The 13,601-nt window shown below is 39.5% G+C and overlaps 1 protein-coding gene across 5 annotated transcripts in view; it reads left to right on the top strand.

The window, feature by feature from the left end:
• CSGALNACT1 (chondroitin sulfate N-acetylgalactosaminyltransferase 1) overlaps positions 1-13,100 on the top strand; it is a 57,366-nt gene extending 44,266 nt beyond the window's left edge. For all 5 annotated transcript variants that reach the window (XM_067297354.1, XM_067297353.1, XM_067297355.1 and 2 more), the window contains 6 exons: positions 2,939-3,155; positions 4,341-4,442; positions 7,074-7,252; positions 7,604-7,698; positions 11,062-11,143; positions 11,505-13,100. In XM_067297354.1, the coding sequence (XP_067153455.1) occupies positions 2,939-3,155; positions 4,341-4,442; positions 7,074-7,252; positions 7,604-7,698; positions 11,062-11,143; positions 11,505-11,788 (959 nt within the window). In that variant the 3' untranslated portion in view covers positions 11,789-13,100. The remainder of the gene's footprint in view (positions 1-2,938; positions 3,156-4,340; positions 4,443-7,073; positions 7,253-7,603; positions 7,699-11,061; positions 11,144-11,504) is intronic.
• Positions 13,101-13,601: the final 501 nt, after the last annotated feature.

A 13,601-nucleotide genomic window follows, 5' to 3' on the forward strand; every position in this document is an offset into this window, starting at 1 on the left:
TAGTGCCTTTGGAAATGGAAGAAGTCTTGTGAAAGGCAGGATGTTCTTGTGGGTGAGTCCCTAGAATGACTTGAGACATTCAGGCTTGTTTCCTGTCTCTAAAAAGAAGATTGGTAACTTTTTGTCAGTTTGGGTGCTTAGCCTGTTTAAAAAAAAAAAAAAAAAAAGGTAAACAAGCAGCTTAAATGAGAATTGAGAATAACTATGTTTAATTATGTGCAATAAGCTCACATACAATTCTCTTCAGGGTGTTAGGACTGTAAATTCTTGGATGATCACCTTGCAGAAGGGAACCCTGCCTTGTTTTCTGCTGTATTAAAAGTCCTAAACAAGAACAAAACTGCAGTGTTAAAAGAAGCATCTGTTTATATGTATATACCAGTAGGAGACCACTTGGGTCGCCATGTGCAATCCGTTTTAAAGTGCGTCTTGTTTATTTGGCAAAGTTCCCCTTATTCCACAAATGTAGTGCATACCTCTAGGAAAGTGGTCCTTACGGGATCATTGTTTCTTGGCTGGAGTGGGAGAGGATGTAGAAACAGTTAGTTTTAGATGCTGCTTACTAAATGTTATTAAATTGCTTAATTTGATTTAGATCTTTGTTATGATGAGAAGTGTCAGTTCACTTGTGTCAAACATACAAAACAGTTCTATAAATCTGTCTCTAGAGAAAATGCAAATTAGATTCAGTTTAGATTTTTGTTTAGCTTACTGTCAAAACACTACCTCAAGCTCCACAATACTAGCCTTCTCAATGAGCCTTGTCTTCAAACAATGCCTGAGTAAATGAATGCACCCAGCAAAATACTCAGATCATCAGCAAACTTTCTATAAGAGCAAGGGAGTAAGCAAAATTCAAAGGCACGGATTTCTATTATTTAACCACCAAGAGGAGGAAATCCAGGGACTATTAAGTCACCAGATGATCTCAAGTGTAGGTTCAATTTCAGAAATAGACATGTAGTTTATGGTCTGCACCTTGGGCAGACTATATAGAAAAAGCTAGGGGGAATCAAAGGCACAGTTTTAAAAGGCTAGCAGTGAAATAATGATGGAGCTGCTAACAAAAATAGCAGTTTCTCATTGGAACCATGTGCTGTACTGGAAGATTGGAGCATTTGATGAATTAGCTTATATTAAAAATAAAACATGAAGGGAATAACAGATAAGTAAATCTTCTGCATATAGTAAACCAGCTGAAGTGCTCATTAAAATAAAACACTTAGAGAATGGTAGAGAAGATGAGGCAACCCACAGAACTCTTGCCAGATAAAATCACACCTCATGAATCTTTTGGATGTTCTGAACATACCAATGTAAAGCCATAATATAAAATGAACAGCTTATGTCACTTGGCTGTTCAAAGAAACCATTGCCTAAGACACTTGCAAGAAATATTGAGAGAGCTGACTATCCATGGGTCAGATACAAAGCACTGTTAAACATCAGGGGATGACTAAGATGGAAAACGAGCATTATTTGGGTTAAGCTGTTCTTCATAACTAGTGTAAGGGGCAAAAAAAAAAAAAATCAAGCAGAGGGGTTTCCTTCCATCCATATATTTTGTTTGTACCTTGAGCTTCTGCACAAGATAGAAAGCAATTCAAATATACTATTCCACTGATTGAAATTGTTGGGATATTTATATTGAGCTTAACAATTAGTATAAAAATGAGTATTTTAATTATTCTTTCTTAAACATAATGGATCTGACTATGAAAAAGCTTTATTTTAATGTGTGTTGCAGAGATTGAAGTGTCATTTTGAATGGGTAAAATCTATAGCTGTTAGGCCAATTATGTCTCATTTAAGGTCTCAGAACAGTGTTTCAGTGGAGCACAGGCCAATACTTTTACAGTTCGTGCCAGCCCTCAGCATGGGACCAGTTTCATCCCTGAGTATCTTAAGAGTATATTTCATATTGAAATTTAAATCCTTGCAAGAAAACAGTGACCATCTAGTATAGGAATCCTGTCAAGAAACACATATGCAGTCTCCACTCATCTTAACACCTGCCTCGACACAGCAGCAGCTTAACCACATCAGCAGTGCCTGACTTCTGATTGCTTCTTAGCCCTGCCTTAGTTAAGTGTCCACCCTATGGCGGGTCAAAGAGGCAGAGATGGCAGTATGTGTAAAGAATGCTTATAAGGCCAAGGTAGCAATACTTGACTACTTTGGCTGTTGTCTGAATGAAATCTCCTTGGAAACTCTCTAATGCAGTCTCCAGGGTTGTGTCCTGGGCCTAGCCTCTGACAAACTCCATAGTATTGTCCTTGCAGTCTGCATAACAGTCTGTTACTTGTGCAGGAATGGGCATCATTGCCACAAAGAGAGAAAGTTCTCTTGAGAGTTGAGTATCAGGATAGTTTTGTTCTTGTTGGCAATGGGAAAGTTGATGGCAGCTGGGACCTGGCCCCATTGTTTTATTATGGGACTTTCCATTGTTGCCCAGCAGAGAACCACCTAGAAAAGAGGCTATGAATGTGCTCATCAGGAAATTGCTTTTCTGGGAGATGGCCTAATCAATTATCTTGCAGAGAGGCAGGTTGCCTTTCGCAATGTCTCTGCATAATCATTACCATGCATGCTGTGTTCTGGGGTGTACAGTGTGCAATTGGACCATTCAGAAAAATACGGACAGTGTGTCTGCTGGCCTATAATGTGTGTGAGCAAATGGTAACCTTCAGGGGTTTGTAACTCAGCCAAGTCTAGGAGTGTATCCGTGAGAATACCAAATAGCTCCTGGAACCCAGGGTCATCTCCCTGCCAGACTGAGCCTCCTCCGAGTGATGGTGGATCACATACTAGTTTAGAAGTAAATGTCTTGTATCTCTGCTGCTTTTTCAGCTTGTGTGTGGCACATCAAAAGTGTGTCTTTTTTTCCCCCAGGAGCCCAGCTTTAATTCAAAATCCCTTCTCTTTTGTGTTCTTGCAGGGATCTACCGCACAGAAAAGGACAAAGGCACGTTGTACGAGCTGACTTTCAAAGGAGACACAAAACACCAGTTCAAGAAGATTGTTTTATTCCGGCCATTCGGTCCTGTAATGAAAGTGAAAAATGAAAATGTCAATATGGCTGACACTCTTATTAATATCATTGTTCCATTGGCCAAGAGAGCCAGCAAATTTCGACAGTTCATGCAGAATTTCAGGTGGGTTTCCTTTCAGATGCTACCTTTGCTTTATCTTATTTGGACAGTGAGATGCAATTTATGGAATTATTGAGACCTCACTCAGTAAAAATCCTGCTACTTTTACATAGAATTTCATTGCTCCATTAAGAAATCATTTTAAGATCAGAGTGACTGAAAGACATTTGGCTGTTTAATGCATTATGTTTAGCAGTAAAATCAGTTATATTGCAGTCATCAGGGTTTCTGATTTGCATGTACCTGGTTTATGTCTCTCAGTCTGTTTTGTTGGAGTACATTCTACTATGTGACAACAGTTTCATGCCAGTAGTTGCAAAGGAACATTTCTAGGGAAAAAGGGAATTAGTACTCCCAGACATTTTGCCAGAGAAAAGATAAGCAGAAATGTATTTGAAGTTAAGGATAGTTACTTTGAAACTAGTTTTCATTTTAGTATAGAGACAACCTTTGCAGGTAAAATTTAATTGAGATGCAGCTTTAAATAGCTGCCCGAAAAAGACTGTGTTAGCAAAGGATACTGACTTTTACAAAGGGATTTGTTTTGCCTGATTTCAGCCATCTAAAAATAGGCTTCTTGTCTGAATTAGCCCTCTAGATGCTTCTTTTAGGATGGGATAAATCACCCTCTGGTGGTGCTGATCTCTCTGCTGATTATAGATTAAATCTTGCTGACTAAACTTTGTACAAGTGAGGCATGATGTCTAGCATCAGGTCAGATTGATCCTACCCTTAGGCTATTGGATTGATCTCCAGTTGATATTTAGATTTTAGGAAATGCTCCTTTACACAGTGCTAAAGATCTGACCTCTGGAATATTTTTACCAGAAATCAAGATTAAGAGGTAGAGGTTTGAATGGCTTCTTTAAAATCCTCCTTCTCATACTCCCTTAAGTGCTAGAGGTAATACATGCCTGATCTTTCAGGGCACTGGATGGGCTGTTTTAATAGTGTCCTGTTAATATAACAAGTGCTGCTTAGACAGTCAATTCCTAATCTGCTTAAAAGATAATTATAGTCTTCTGTCCCATCTGATAGAGGCAGTGAGCCCCTTTGTCAATACAAGGACCTCTTTTAGTGAATCATGCCCTCAGGAATGCCTTCCCTACTCTGCCTTCCCCATTTGGTATTGTTTACTTAAGAAAGCAAACTTCTGGGAAAAGTCCTAAATCTGTCTTTATTCTCTAGGGAAATGGGCATTCAGCAGGATGGGAGAATTCACCTCACTGTAGTTTACTTTGGAAAAGAACAAATGAATGAAGTCAAATCTATACTTGAAAATACCTCCAAGTAAGTATCTGAATATCTGATGTTTGCCATTCATACACAGCAATCACACCATGAATTGGAGACTAGATATTTTTTCAAATTCTTAGGAGTGCCAAGAAGTTCCTAACTTCATTGGAGAAACTAGCATCCTTTCCTTCGTACCAGATAGAAATGGTATTACCATAACAGTCCTGTACCTGTGTTTTTGTGATGTTAGTCTTTAGAACCACAAAGCAGATTTTACTGAATTTACTCTAGCACAGCTTCCTTTTCAAACTGGTAACAATAAAATGGCCTGAACATCTTTTGTCCTTTTAAAGGTGACATTTAACTGCTAGGACTGACCGTTAACTTCCGGAGACAGATACAGACAATTTCAGCAGAGCACATGGGAGCTAGATGTTTTGGGGGTTTTGGCCAGGTCTGGTCTATTGGGTTTGTTTGTATAGTTGTTAAGATGATGTGGCAGTGTAGACCTTTGTTAGCTTCTCCATTCTGGCAGAATACCCTCATATAGATATAGTAATGTGACCACAGGGGTGTTTTCTACTTACTTACCTGAAGATATTTATCCATCTAAGCCTTTTGGGGATTTTGGGGCATCTCTTCACCTAATCTCTTCTCAGAACAGCTGCATTACAAATGTCAAAGTTAATTGTTTCATACCAGGTTTCCCTTTCTGTTAAGAGCTAGAAGGACAGGGTAGGTTGCTAAATGTAGAACAAATTGAAGCCATAGGGTGCTAAATTATAAGAATGCTTTGCGGTTATTTAAACCGTTTCTAATTTAAATGAAATGACAAAATGATTGTACTTTAAATATGCTAATATTAGTCAGGGTCAGATCCTGAGCTGCTATGTAATGATGTTGCTTTTGCAAAGTCGGTATGGGACATACTTAGAAAATGCCAGTGAGAGTAATGAATTGTCTTATTTTTTGGAGGAATCTAGTGCTATATCCAGAAATTGAAAAGCAGAAGAGAAACTAAACTGCATGTTATTTCTGTTTGTTTGCCATTCTGCATTCTGACCACTAAGTGACTGGCAAAGCTGTGCTTTCAAAGTGGCAATTAATGCAGGATAGTCACTTTGGAAACCTTTTGTGAACTTGCATGCAGTCATAATTCTTCAATGAAACTGGATCATCACAATTGGGTTTTAGTGCAAAGAACCCTGGAAGGAAAAACAGGGAAACATATTTCATGACACTATCGGATAGATATATTTAGACTGTTCAGGTAACATGCGAAAATGTTCCCATGCAGAGTGGAGAAAAGAGCCTTCCCATGCTGAGACTGGGTTTCTGAGGTTTGAATTAGTACTCCAGATGAGTACCAGGTTGCTTCAGCAGTATAAACTTTGGGCTTCTCCTTAGCTAAATGCTTAAAAAAAGAGAAAAAATACTCAAACAAACAGAAAGAATAAGCCAGAAGAAGAAAGAACCACCTGCCTCTCCCCTCTGTGAACCAATTGCCATGCCCTGCTTTCAAAGTGGACAGTGTGACAATGAAGAATACAGAGCTCTGTACATCCATGTAAGCAAAAATAGTAACTGACAACGTTGCAGTTCCTTCGGTTTGTATGGCGTGACCCTGGTGAAGTAGACAGGTGTGACATTCCCCTCGCAGGTTTGCTAAAGGCACAAGTTTTCCCCCATCTCTGATCGCCTAGTCCAGGGATCATCCACCCACAGCTTGGCCACATGTCAGTAACTTCCTCTTCTCTCTGTGGCTGACCCAAGCCAGATCTGGCAGGGATTGACAGGGTCGCCACATCACTGATGCTCCCAGGTCATCAAGGTAACGCACTTCCAATGTGGGAGGCTCGCACAAGGTCTATGGCAGGAAAACACAAAGAGCTTGGAAGGGAAAAGGGGTCCTTTTCCTCCAGCCTTGCTCAGAGTGCCTAGAAGTCTTGATGTCTGCCGGAAGACCCCAAGGCCAGCAATAATACTGAGAGCTGACTTATTTTCATGTCAATTGAACATGCATGACTCATTGCCTGTAACTCCAGTCAGCATCAGCTAGTGTTCTGATACTCTGATCATTTACCTCTCTCTCCTCTAATTCATGAAGTATTGACATAAGTTGGCTTTTTATCCTCTGCTAAGCAGTATCTCCTCCCAAGTAAATCTTCATACATTTGTACAGATGGTTCTCTTCCAGTGGCAAGCAGCTTTAAAGAATATAGAGTATGTAAGAACTGATGCCTTTCCAGCATGTCTTGGAGCTAAGCTAAACTCAGAGGAAATAGTGACTTCCATCCCAGCTTTGGGATTGTGTTCGATTTTATTCTTTTTAACTTAGGACAAGCACTAGCTATGACAGGTGTTAATAAAACATTAGGACATAAACCTTTTTTTTTTTTCATTTGCATATTAAAACTAAAATGGGTGCCCAGTTGCTCTCTTTAAGGGAGAAACCTCTCTCTGGCTCTTCCTGCACAAGCAGTGAATATTTCCTCAAAATAATTTCAAAGGTAGTTTAACAAGTACCAGATTTGCATCCTGAGTTTCCTGAAGACTTTGAGAGTCACAGAAATACACTTTCTTTTTCATCTTCAAATAAAATGTCACTTGGCAAATAGAATAATATTTTACTAAGAATCAACAACACCTCTTAAATTGAGTCTCGTGGGCTTTTCCTTTCCTTAGATCAGCCAACTTCAAGAACTTCACCTTCATCCAGCTCAATGAAGAATTTTCGAGAGGAAAAGGATTAGACATTGGTGCTCGCGTTTGGAAAGGAAACAATGTTGTTCTTTTCTTTTGTGATGTGGACATATACTTCACAGCTGAATTCCTGAACTCCTGTAGATTGAACACACAGCCAGGTACTGCTGCTTACAAAATGTATAGTTTTTCAGCAGATTTTTAGTTATTGTGTAATAGCCTTCACCAGAGTATGCTTGACTTTGAATTGATAATGAAGCTGCTGTAAATTATTCTTGAAATGCAGCGGACTAATTAAGGAATGTATAGAAATTCCATTCTTGGTTGACTTTTGAAAGGTTATAGCTCCCCTGGTTCCACTGTGATTGAATTCTTCTCCTACAAGGAATATAGGCTCAGTCTGAAATTTGCGTGACTTCATCTGGGTTTGAACTAGCCTGAACAGCATCTCGTAGGAAAGCGAAGTGTGTTTTATACAGCCTTAAAAAAAATTAATCTGTTGTCATTTCTAGGGAAGAAAGTGTTTTATCCTGTTCTCTTCAGCCAGTATAACCCCAGTATCATTTATGGCCACCATGATTCCATCCCATCATTAGAACAGCAGCTGGTAAGTACCTGGTTCTCTGAACACCTGCTCTTATCTGGACAAAGCTTTCATTTTTGAAGGATGTGGGTGCTGTAGGGTAGTGGTTCCCTATTCCTGTGCACAGTGATGTACTGCATGGATAAAATTAACTACTACAGTCACCTCACTGTGAGTTTTGCAGTTGAGCTTTAAGGAAAGTATCTAGGTACCATTTATTTTAACCCTTCTTTGATATTTTACACATGGAACCTGGGAATTTAAACTTTGCCTGATTCTCTGCCAGAAGGGATTTTGTAATTGGCTAACAACAACTCCATGGCATTGGTGTCTTGGGGTGACCAACCCTAATGTTGCTCTAGTTTTCTCTTGCACTGAATAGTTTCTTTTCTTGCATCTTGAAAAGCTGACATTTGTAAAGAGTGTAGGCATCAGACTGATAGCAACTGATATTACTTAGTCAGTGAAAGCAGTGTTCCAGGGGATGTTGCAGCTATTCGTGCACTTGAGGACATATAGTGGCTTTTCCTATTCCACAGCTTGTGACTAAACTACCTGCAAGCAACTAGTGTGTTCCTGAAGTGTACTGCATTGTGTCAGTGCCAAGTGACGTGCTTGGAGCTGTCCCTTCTGGCTTTGGTCTGGATACAACATAGAATAGCTCCCTTGATGTCCATCTCACCTGCTTATCTGTAATATGAGAACAAACCATTAGTTTTAAAAACATTGCCATATGGCATACAATTAAAACACGTGGTTAAAGCCAGGTGAATCTACTCAATGAGGAGGAAGATGTTGTGAAGAAGCAGCACAGCACAGAGGTGGGAGATTCAGATGAATTCCAGTGGCACAGCAGTTGCTTGGCGCTGCTGCAGAGGCAGCGTTCTTCGTTCTCTTACGCTCTGGCACCGCATTGTGTAGAAGCTAAAGTAGTGGTAGAAGAGGTGTCTTTATGTATACCCTCCAACCTTGCTTCTCTCCCGAGTCAGTAGTCTTTCAGTGGGTCCCTACTCACAGTCTTCTGACCACTAGTGTTAATGAAGTGGCTCAGTTTTCAAATGGAAACATTAGCCAGCTATGCAGCTTCATTGAGTTCCTTTGGGTTAGGTCTCTGCTCACAACAGCTGGCAAAGCTGCCTCTCTTACTGCCAGGCACTGTGTGTGTCCGGGCTTACCCCATCCCAGACTGGACACTATCTCCAGAGTATCCCAGCCCCCGTAATTGTTCTCAGTAGTTAAGAGTTTGGGATGTTGTGAGCCCAGCAATGGGCAGAGCTGAAAAAGATTGCTAAGGGTGTAAGTCCAATCTTCTGGCATCATTACCCCCACCTCATACAACCCCACTAGAAAAACAAAGAGCAAGAGTTTGGAAACTCCACCTAAGATACTTCTAAATATTCTATCTATTGCTCTCCATGTTATCCAACAGGTAGCCAGCTAGTCTGTTTTCTTTCTAAAATAGATTGAGAACACACTCTGGACTGGTGATGGGAAAAAAGTAGTTAATTTAAAGATTAAGACTTTGTACCACCCAGGGAGAAAAAAAAAAACTTCTCCATTCCTAGTATCTATGGAAAGGCAACCTTTCTTATTTCTTAAGCCATTACATGTAAAATTATTTTCTGTCTTACTGAAGAGTCTGGAAAATCCTTTCCACCTGTTCTGTCTCAGAGAAAACCTGTTCTAGTAATACAATGGAATTCATGTTTGCTCTTCTTTCTCTGATGAGAATCAGTCAGAGATCCCCAGGCTTGTACTTAGGAAAGGAAATAGAGTTTAGTTCTCAAGCTAACATAAATTCCACAAAGTATGTTGTCAGAATTGTGCAAATATTTATAGCTAGCGTTTGAGTTGTAAAATGTGATGTTTATGTCAAAAAGCTTCTCGATTTAAAGAAGTACTGCGAATCTCATTTTTATGTATTTTTTGTATATTCGGCCTGCACTAGTTCCTGGGCATAAGGCCAGGTCTGTGCCATTAAAACAAGACAGAGTTAGCAGTCTATCCCAGGTTGCTGAGAAGGGAGCCTTCAGAAAGCTTTGAAAGCAATTGATTTGTGCAGCAGTCACTTGCACTTATGGGAAATAATAATGCTAATGCATATGAATAGCTTGGTGTAAAGGCATCGTTATGAAGATTTCCTGTTACAGTGCAGACCTGACAGATACAATCTTGTTTTCTTTTCATTGGCTTCTGCAGTGGTTTGGCTTTTTCAAGGAAAGAAGAAATGAGAAAAGAAAGGGATAGCAATAGGAACAGAAAAATAAAAAAGCCCCCAAAATGGGGGTTATGAATGAAAAGGGGAGGCGTGACAGAGAAATCAGGAGAGAGGATGTCAAGAGGAATTTTACCTGTTTTGGAAGAGGATTTTTTGGTTAAGGAAACACTGGGATTTGTACATTCAGAAATGGAAACCCTGTCTCATCTTCTTCTATAACTTTGTGGCAAGTGAAGCCAAAATTTTCAAAAATAGCTGCTCAAGGGTTGGTCTGTAAGCAGGAGTGTGAAGTACTGCTGACTTGCTTATAGGGTTAAATGTCTGTTCTAGTCTCTTGCAACTCTTGGGTGTCTCACCACATTGAGTTACATCACTCACACAGATGAATTATAACCTTGGGATCTAAACTTGGATATCTGCTTTTGAAAATGCTAGCCATGGTGTCTCACTGCTCTGATTTGCTACCTATAATAATACATAATGTTTCCATAGTCCATCTCAATAGTGTAGACTGCAAATTCATTGTGACAGAGGCTTTTACGGGGTATATAATCCCCACCTAACATTTCTGGACTCCAACTGAAGTTGGATATTTTTTTACAGTAATTCTGTAATGGAAAATGATTCTCACCACTTTCCTAATTTTTGTCAAAATTTAGGAAATCAAAAAGCTGTCAGTTGTGCGATCAGATTAGAACTGCTATTTTCTTCCAGCGCTCTTGTGGTCCAGAATCTAGATGCCACCATCTGCTCTACAGCAGAGTCTGGCTTCCTTGACTTACCAGTACGTTTTCTATGTCAGCTTTGAATCGTGCAGAAGCTAATTTAATTTAGAAGCAAAATTTGCCTGTGAAAAAGGAAACTCCAGAGAGTGAGGTGATGTTGCTCTACTCAATCTACAACAGGAGTTGTTCCAAGGAGTGGAGTAAAACCTGATCATTCCATATCAAGGGCTTTATCCCTGATAGCTAATGACAATGGTGGTATTTTGGGCAAGAATATGCAATGAGCATCTGCAGAAACTGGATCAGGTCCAACAGTGGGTTTATGTGGAATAGAATAAAATGAGAGTTGCTCTTATTTCTGACCACACCCAGGAGCTTTTTTTCTCTTCTGCTCAGACCGAAAGCACTTTTGTTCCCATATAAATGATCGTTTTCCTCATGCAGATTATTAAAAAAGAAACTGGATTTTGGAGAGACTTCGGGTTTGGGATGACTTGCCAGTACAGATCTGATTTTATCAACATAGGTAAGAAAAATACACTCAATTATATCTGCCTTTGTACTGGAACTTATAAAACTGTGATCAACTTCCCTTTCCCCAGCCAGTGTCTTTATGCCGCTCTTTAGCAGCAGTGCTCTGGCTACATGTTCAGACTGTTCCCAGATGCCATAGAGGCTACCAGAAACTAAGCACTGCTCAGTACAAATAAAGTAATTTTGCGTGATGGTGAAAGATTTTATTTAAGTTGAGGAATCTGGATGCTTTATGATGTTGCCAGAAACTGTGGCTCTTTTAAAGAGCTAACTGGACCCACAGAACAGCAGTATCAAATTTGCTAGTGGAAGGTATGTATTTTCAGTGTTATTTTGTATTTTCTTTGTGCCAGGTGGCTTTGATCTGGACATTAAAGGCTGGGGTGGAGAAGATGTGCATCTGTACCGCAAATACCTCCACAGCAACCTTATCGTGATCAGAACGCCTGTCAGGGGTCTCTTCCATCTCTGGCATGAAAAGCAATGTCTGGACGAGCTGACCCCAGAACAATACAAAATGTGCATGCAGTCCAAGGCCATGAACGAGGCTTCTCATGGCCAACTAGGGATGCTGGTTTTCAGACAAGAGATTGAGACTCACCTACACAGGCAGAAGCTGAGCAGTAAAAAGACATGAACCCAGAAAGAAAGACAAAAAGCCTCCGAATGGACTTCAGGGTGTTTTGGAAAAGAGCTGCTAACAAGAATGAGACTGAAAGAGGATGAAGCTTCCAGCAGGCTGACGGCAAAGGAAGATAAGGGAAAGTGTTTGTCCTCCCTTCTTCTGGGTTTTCTTAATAGGGCTTTTAAGTACTCCATTAGCCTGCCTGTCCAGAAGTCACTCCTGGGGAAGGCTTGAATACTTGATGAGATTCAAGGTTATGGAAACAGTGAACGTTACATAAATGCCAGTGTGATCTTCGCAGTAACAAATGGATGTGCTGTTCTGTTCTGTTCTATTGAAATGGTTGTAAGATGTGTGCAGTTGTTTAAAGGACTGACCTTTTAAAGGGCCAATAATAAGGAGTTATTTTCTACACCTAACCCGTCTTATCTAAAAAGGGCTACTTTCAAATAAGTACAGAGCTCCTTCTCTGAGAAGCAGAGCTCTGATTGTTACAATGGTTAAAGTAGAGCGACCAAAAATTTTTTTTCCTTAAGGGCAGGACGGGGAACAGCCTCAGTGCACTTACAGGGCATTCCTAGTTCATTCAGAGACAAGAGGCATCTCGGAAGGTGCTTTCTAAAATTCAGAAAAAGAATGACTTACCAGTCAAGTGTGACATTCCAAAAAAGCTGGAGGGTAGTGTTCATTCTCTGCTGTGGACAGTGAACCAAAAGCAATGAGCCATGTCTATATCAACTGAATATGATGGTGTGTTTTTGCTTTAGAATACTGTAAGTATCTCAAGATTTATTTTTAAATTAAGTTTGTTTTGTTTGGGAATTATTTTGTCATATTCAGATTTTCTACTTCTAGCCTTACTAGAAAACAGTACAGCCTTCCAACACTTGGAAAATGCTCTGCCAATCTGTTTTTCCTGTGGATAGGAACCTGGTTCAGATAAATTAAGTGATTTTTCTGCAGAACTTGAGTGCTGGAAGGAAGAAGCTTTACTGTTCTGAAGAAATGGAAATATATTTCAACTTGCAGTGCCGATTTAGCAGGAGACTTTAAACTCTGAAAGCCAGATACCAAATGAATGAACATTTTGTGACTTTATACCAAAGTAATTCTTCTCGACCAAATCTAGAGTTTTTCCCAGGGCATAGGAAGTTTTTTATAGTTAACAAAATAAACTTTTGTGATTGATTACTGGACCCTGCAAATGCTCTTATGATAATTATAGGCACATCGTAGAAATTAATCTCCTTTTTAATAGATTTTTTCAATTCTGTAAAGCTGTTGAAAACATGAGTTATTGCTATTATAAAGCATTTTCTTTTAATGCTGACTACTGTTTATCATTTTAATATTTACTAGCCAACAAAAAATGCATGGACTTGGCAGTCCTATTTGCTTACTTAAATGCTGTTTCTCCCAGTGGTCTGTTTGTTTTATAGCTGCAGATTAATTTGAGGCAGTCTGAAATCAGATTTTGATTTGTTTTTTGGCTTGTAAAAGCTGGGGGGAAGAAATATGCAAGATAGCATTAAAGAATGAATAAAATGTCATTTGTCATGCTGCTGTGCGGTAGGAAGAGTGCTTATGAACCTCTTTTGAAAGCATTCTGTGCAGAAGATGCAGTTAGAGAACATGCTACTGTAAGTACTTCTTCCCTTGGTATTTATTTAAAAAATATGTGTTTGTGTTTTGTTAGATGCAAGTGATCTTAATTGCACTTCCCTGGCAAAACACCAAACATCCAAAAGGTTCCAAAAAACAGAAGGATCATATGGAAAAAGAACTCTGATTCTGTATGGTTAAAAAACCCCAAATGTGTCACTTA

This window comes from Apteryx mantelli, chromosome 5 (genome assembly GCF_036417845.1).
Source record: "Apteryx mantelli isolate bAptMan1 chromosome 5, bAptMan1.hap1, whole genome shotgun sequence".
Classification (NCBI taxonomy): domain Eukaryota; kingdom Metazoa; phylum Chordata; class Aves; order Apterygiformes; family Apterygidae; genus Apteryx; species Apteryx mantelli.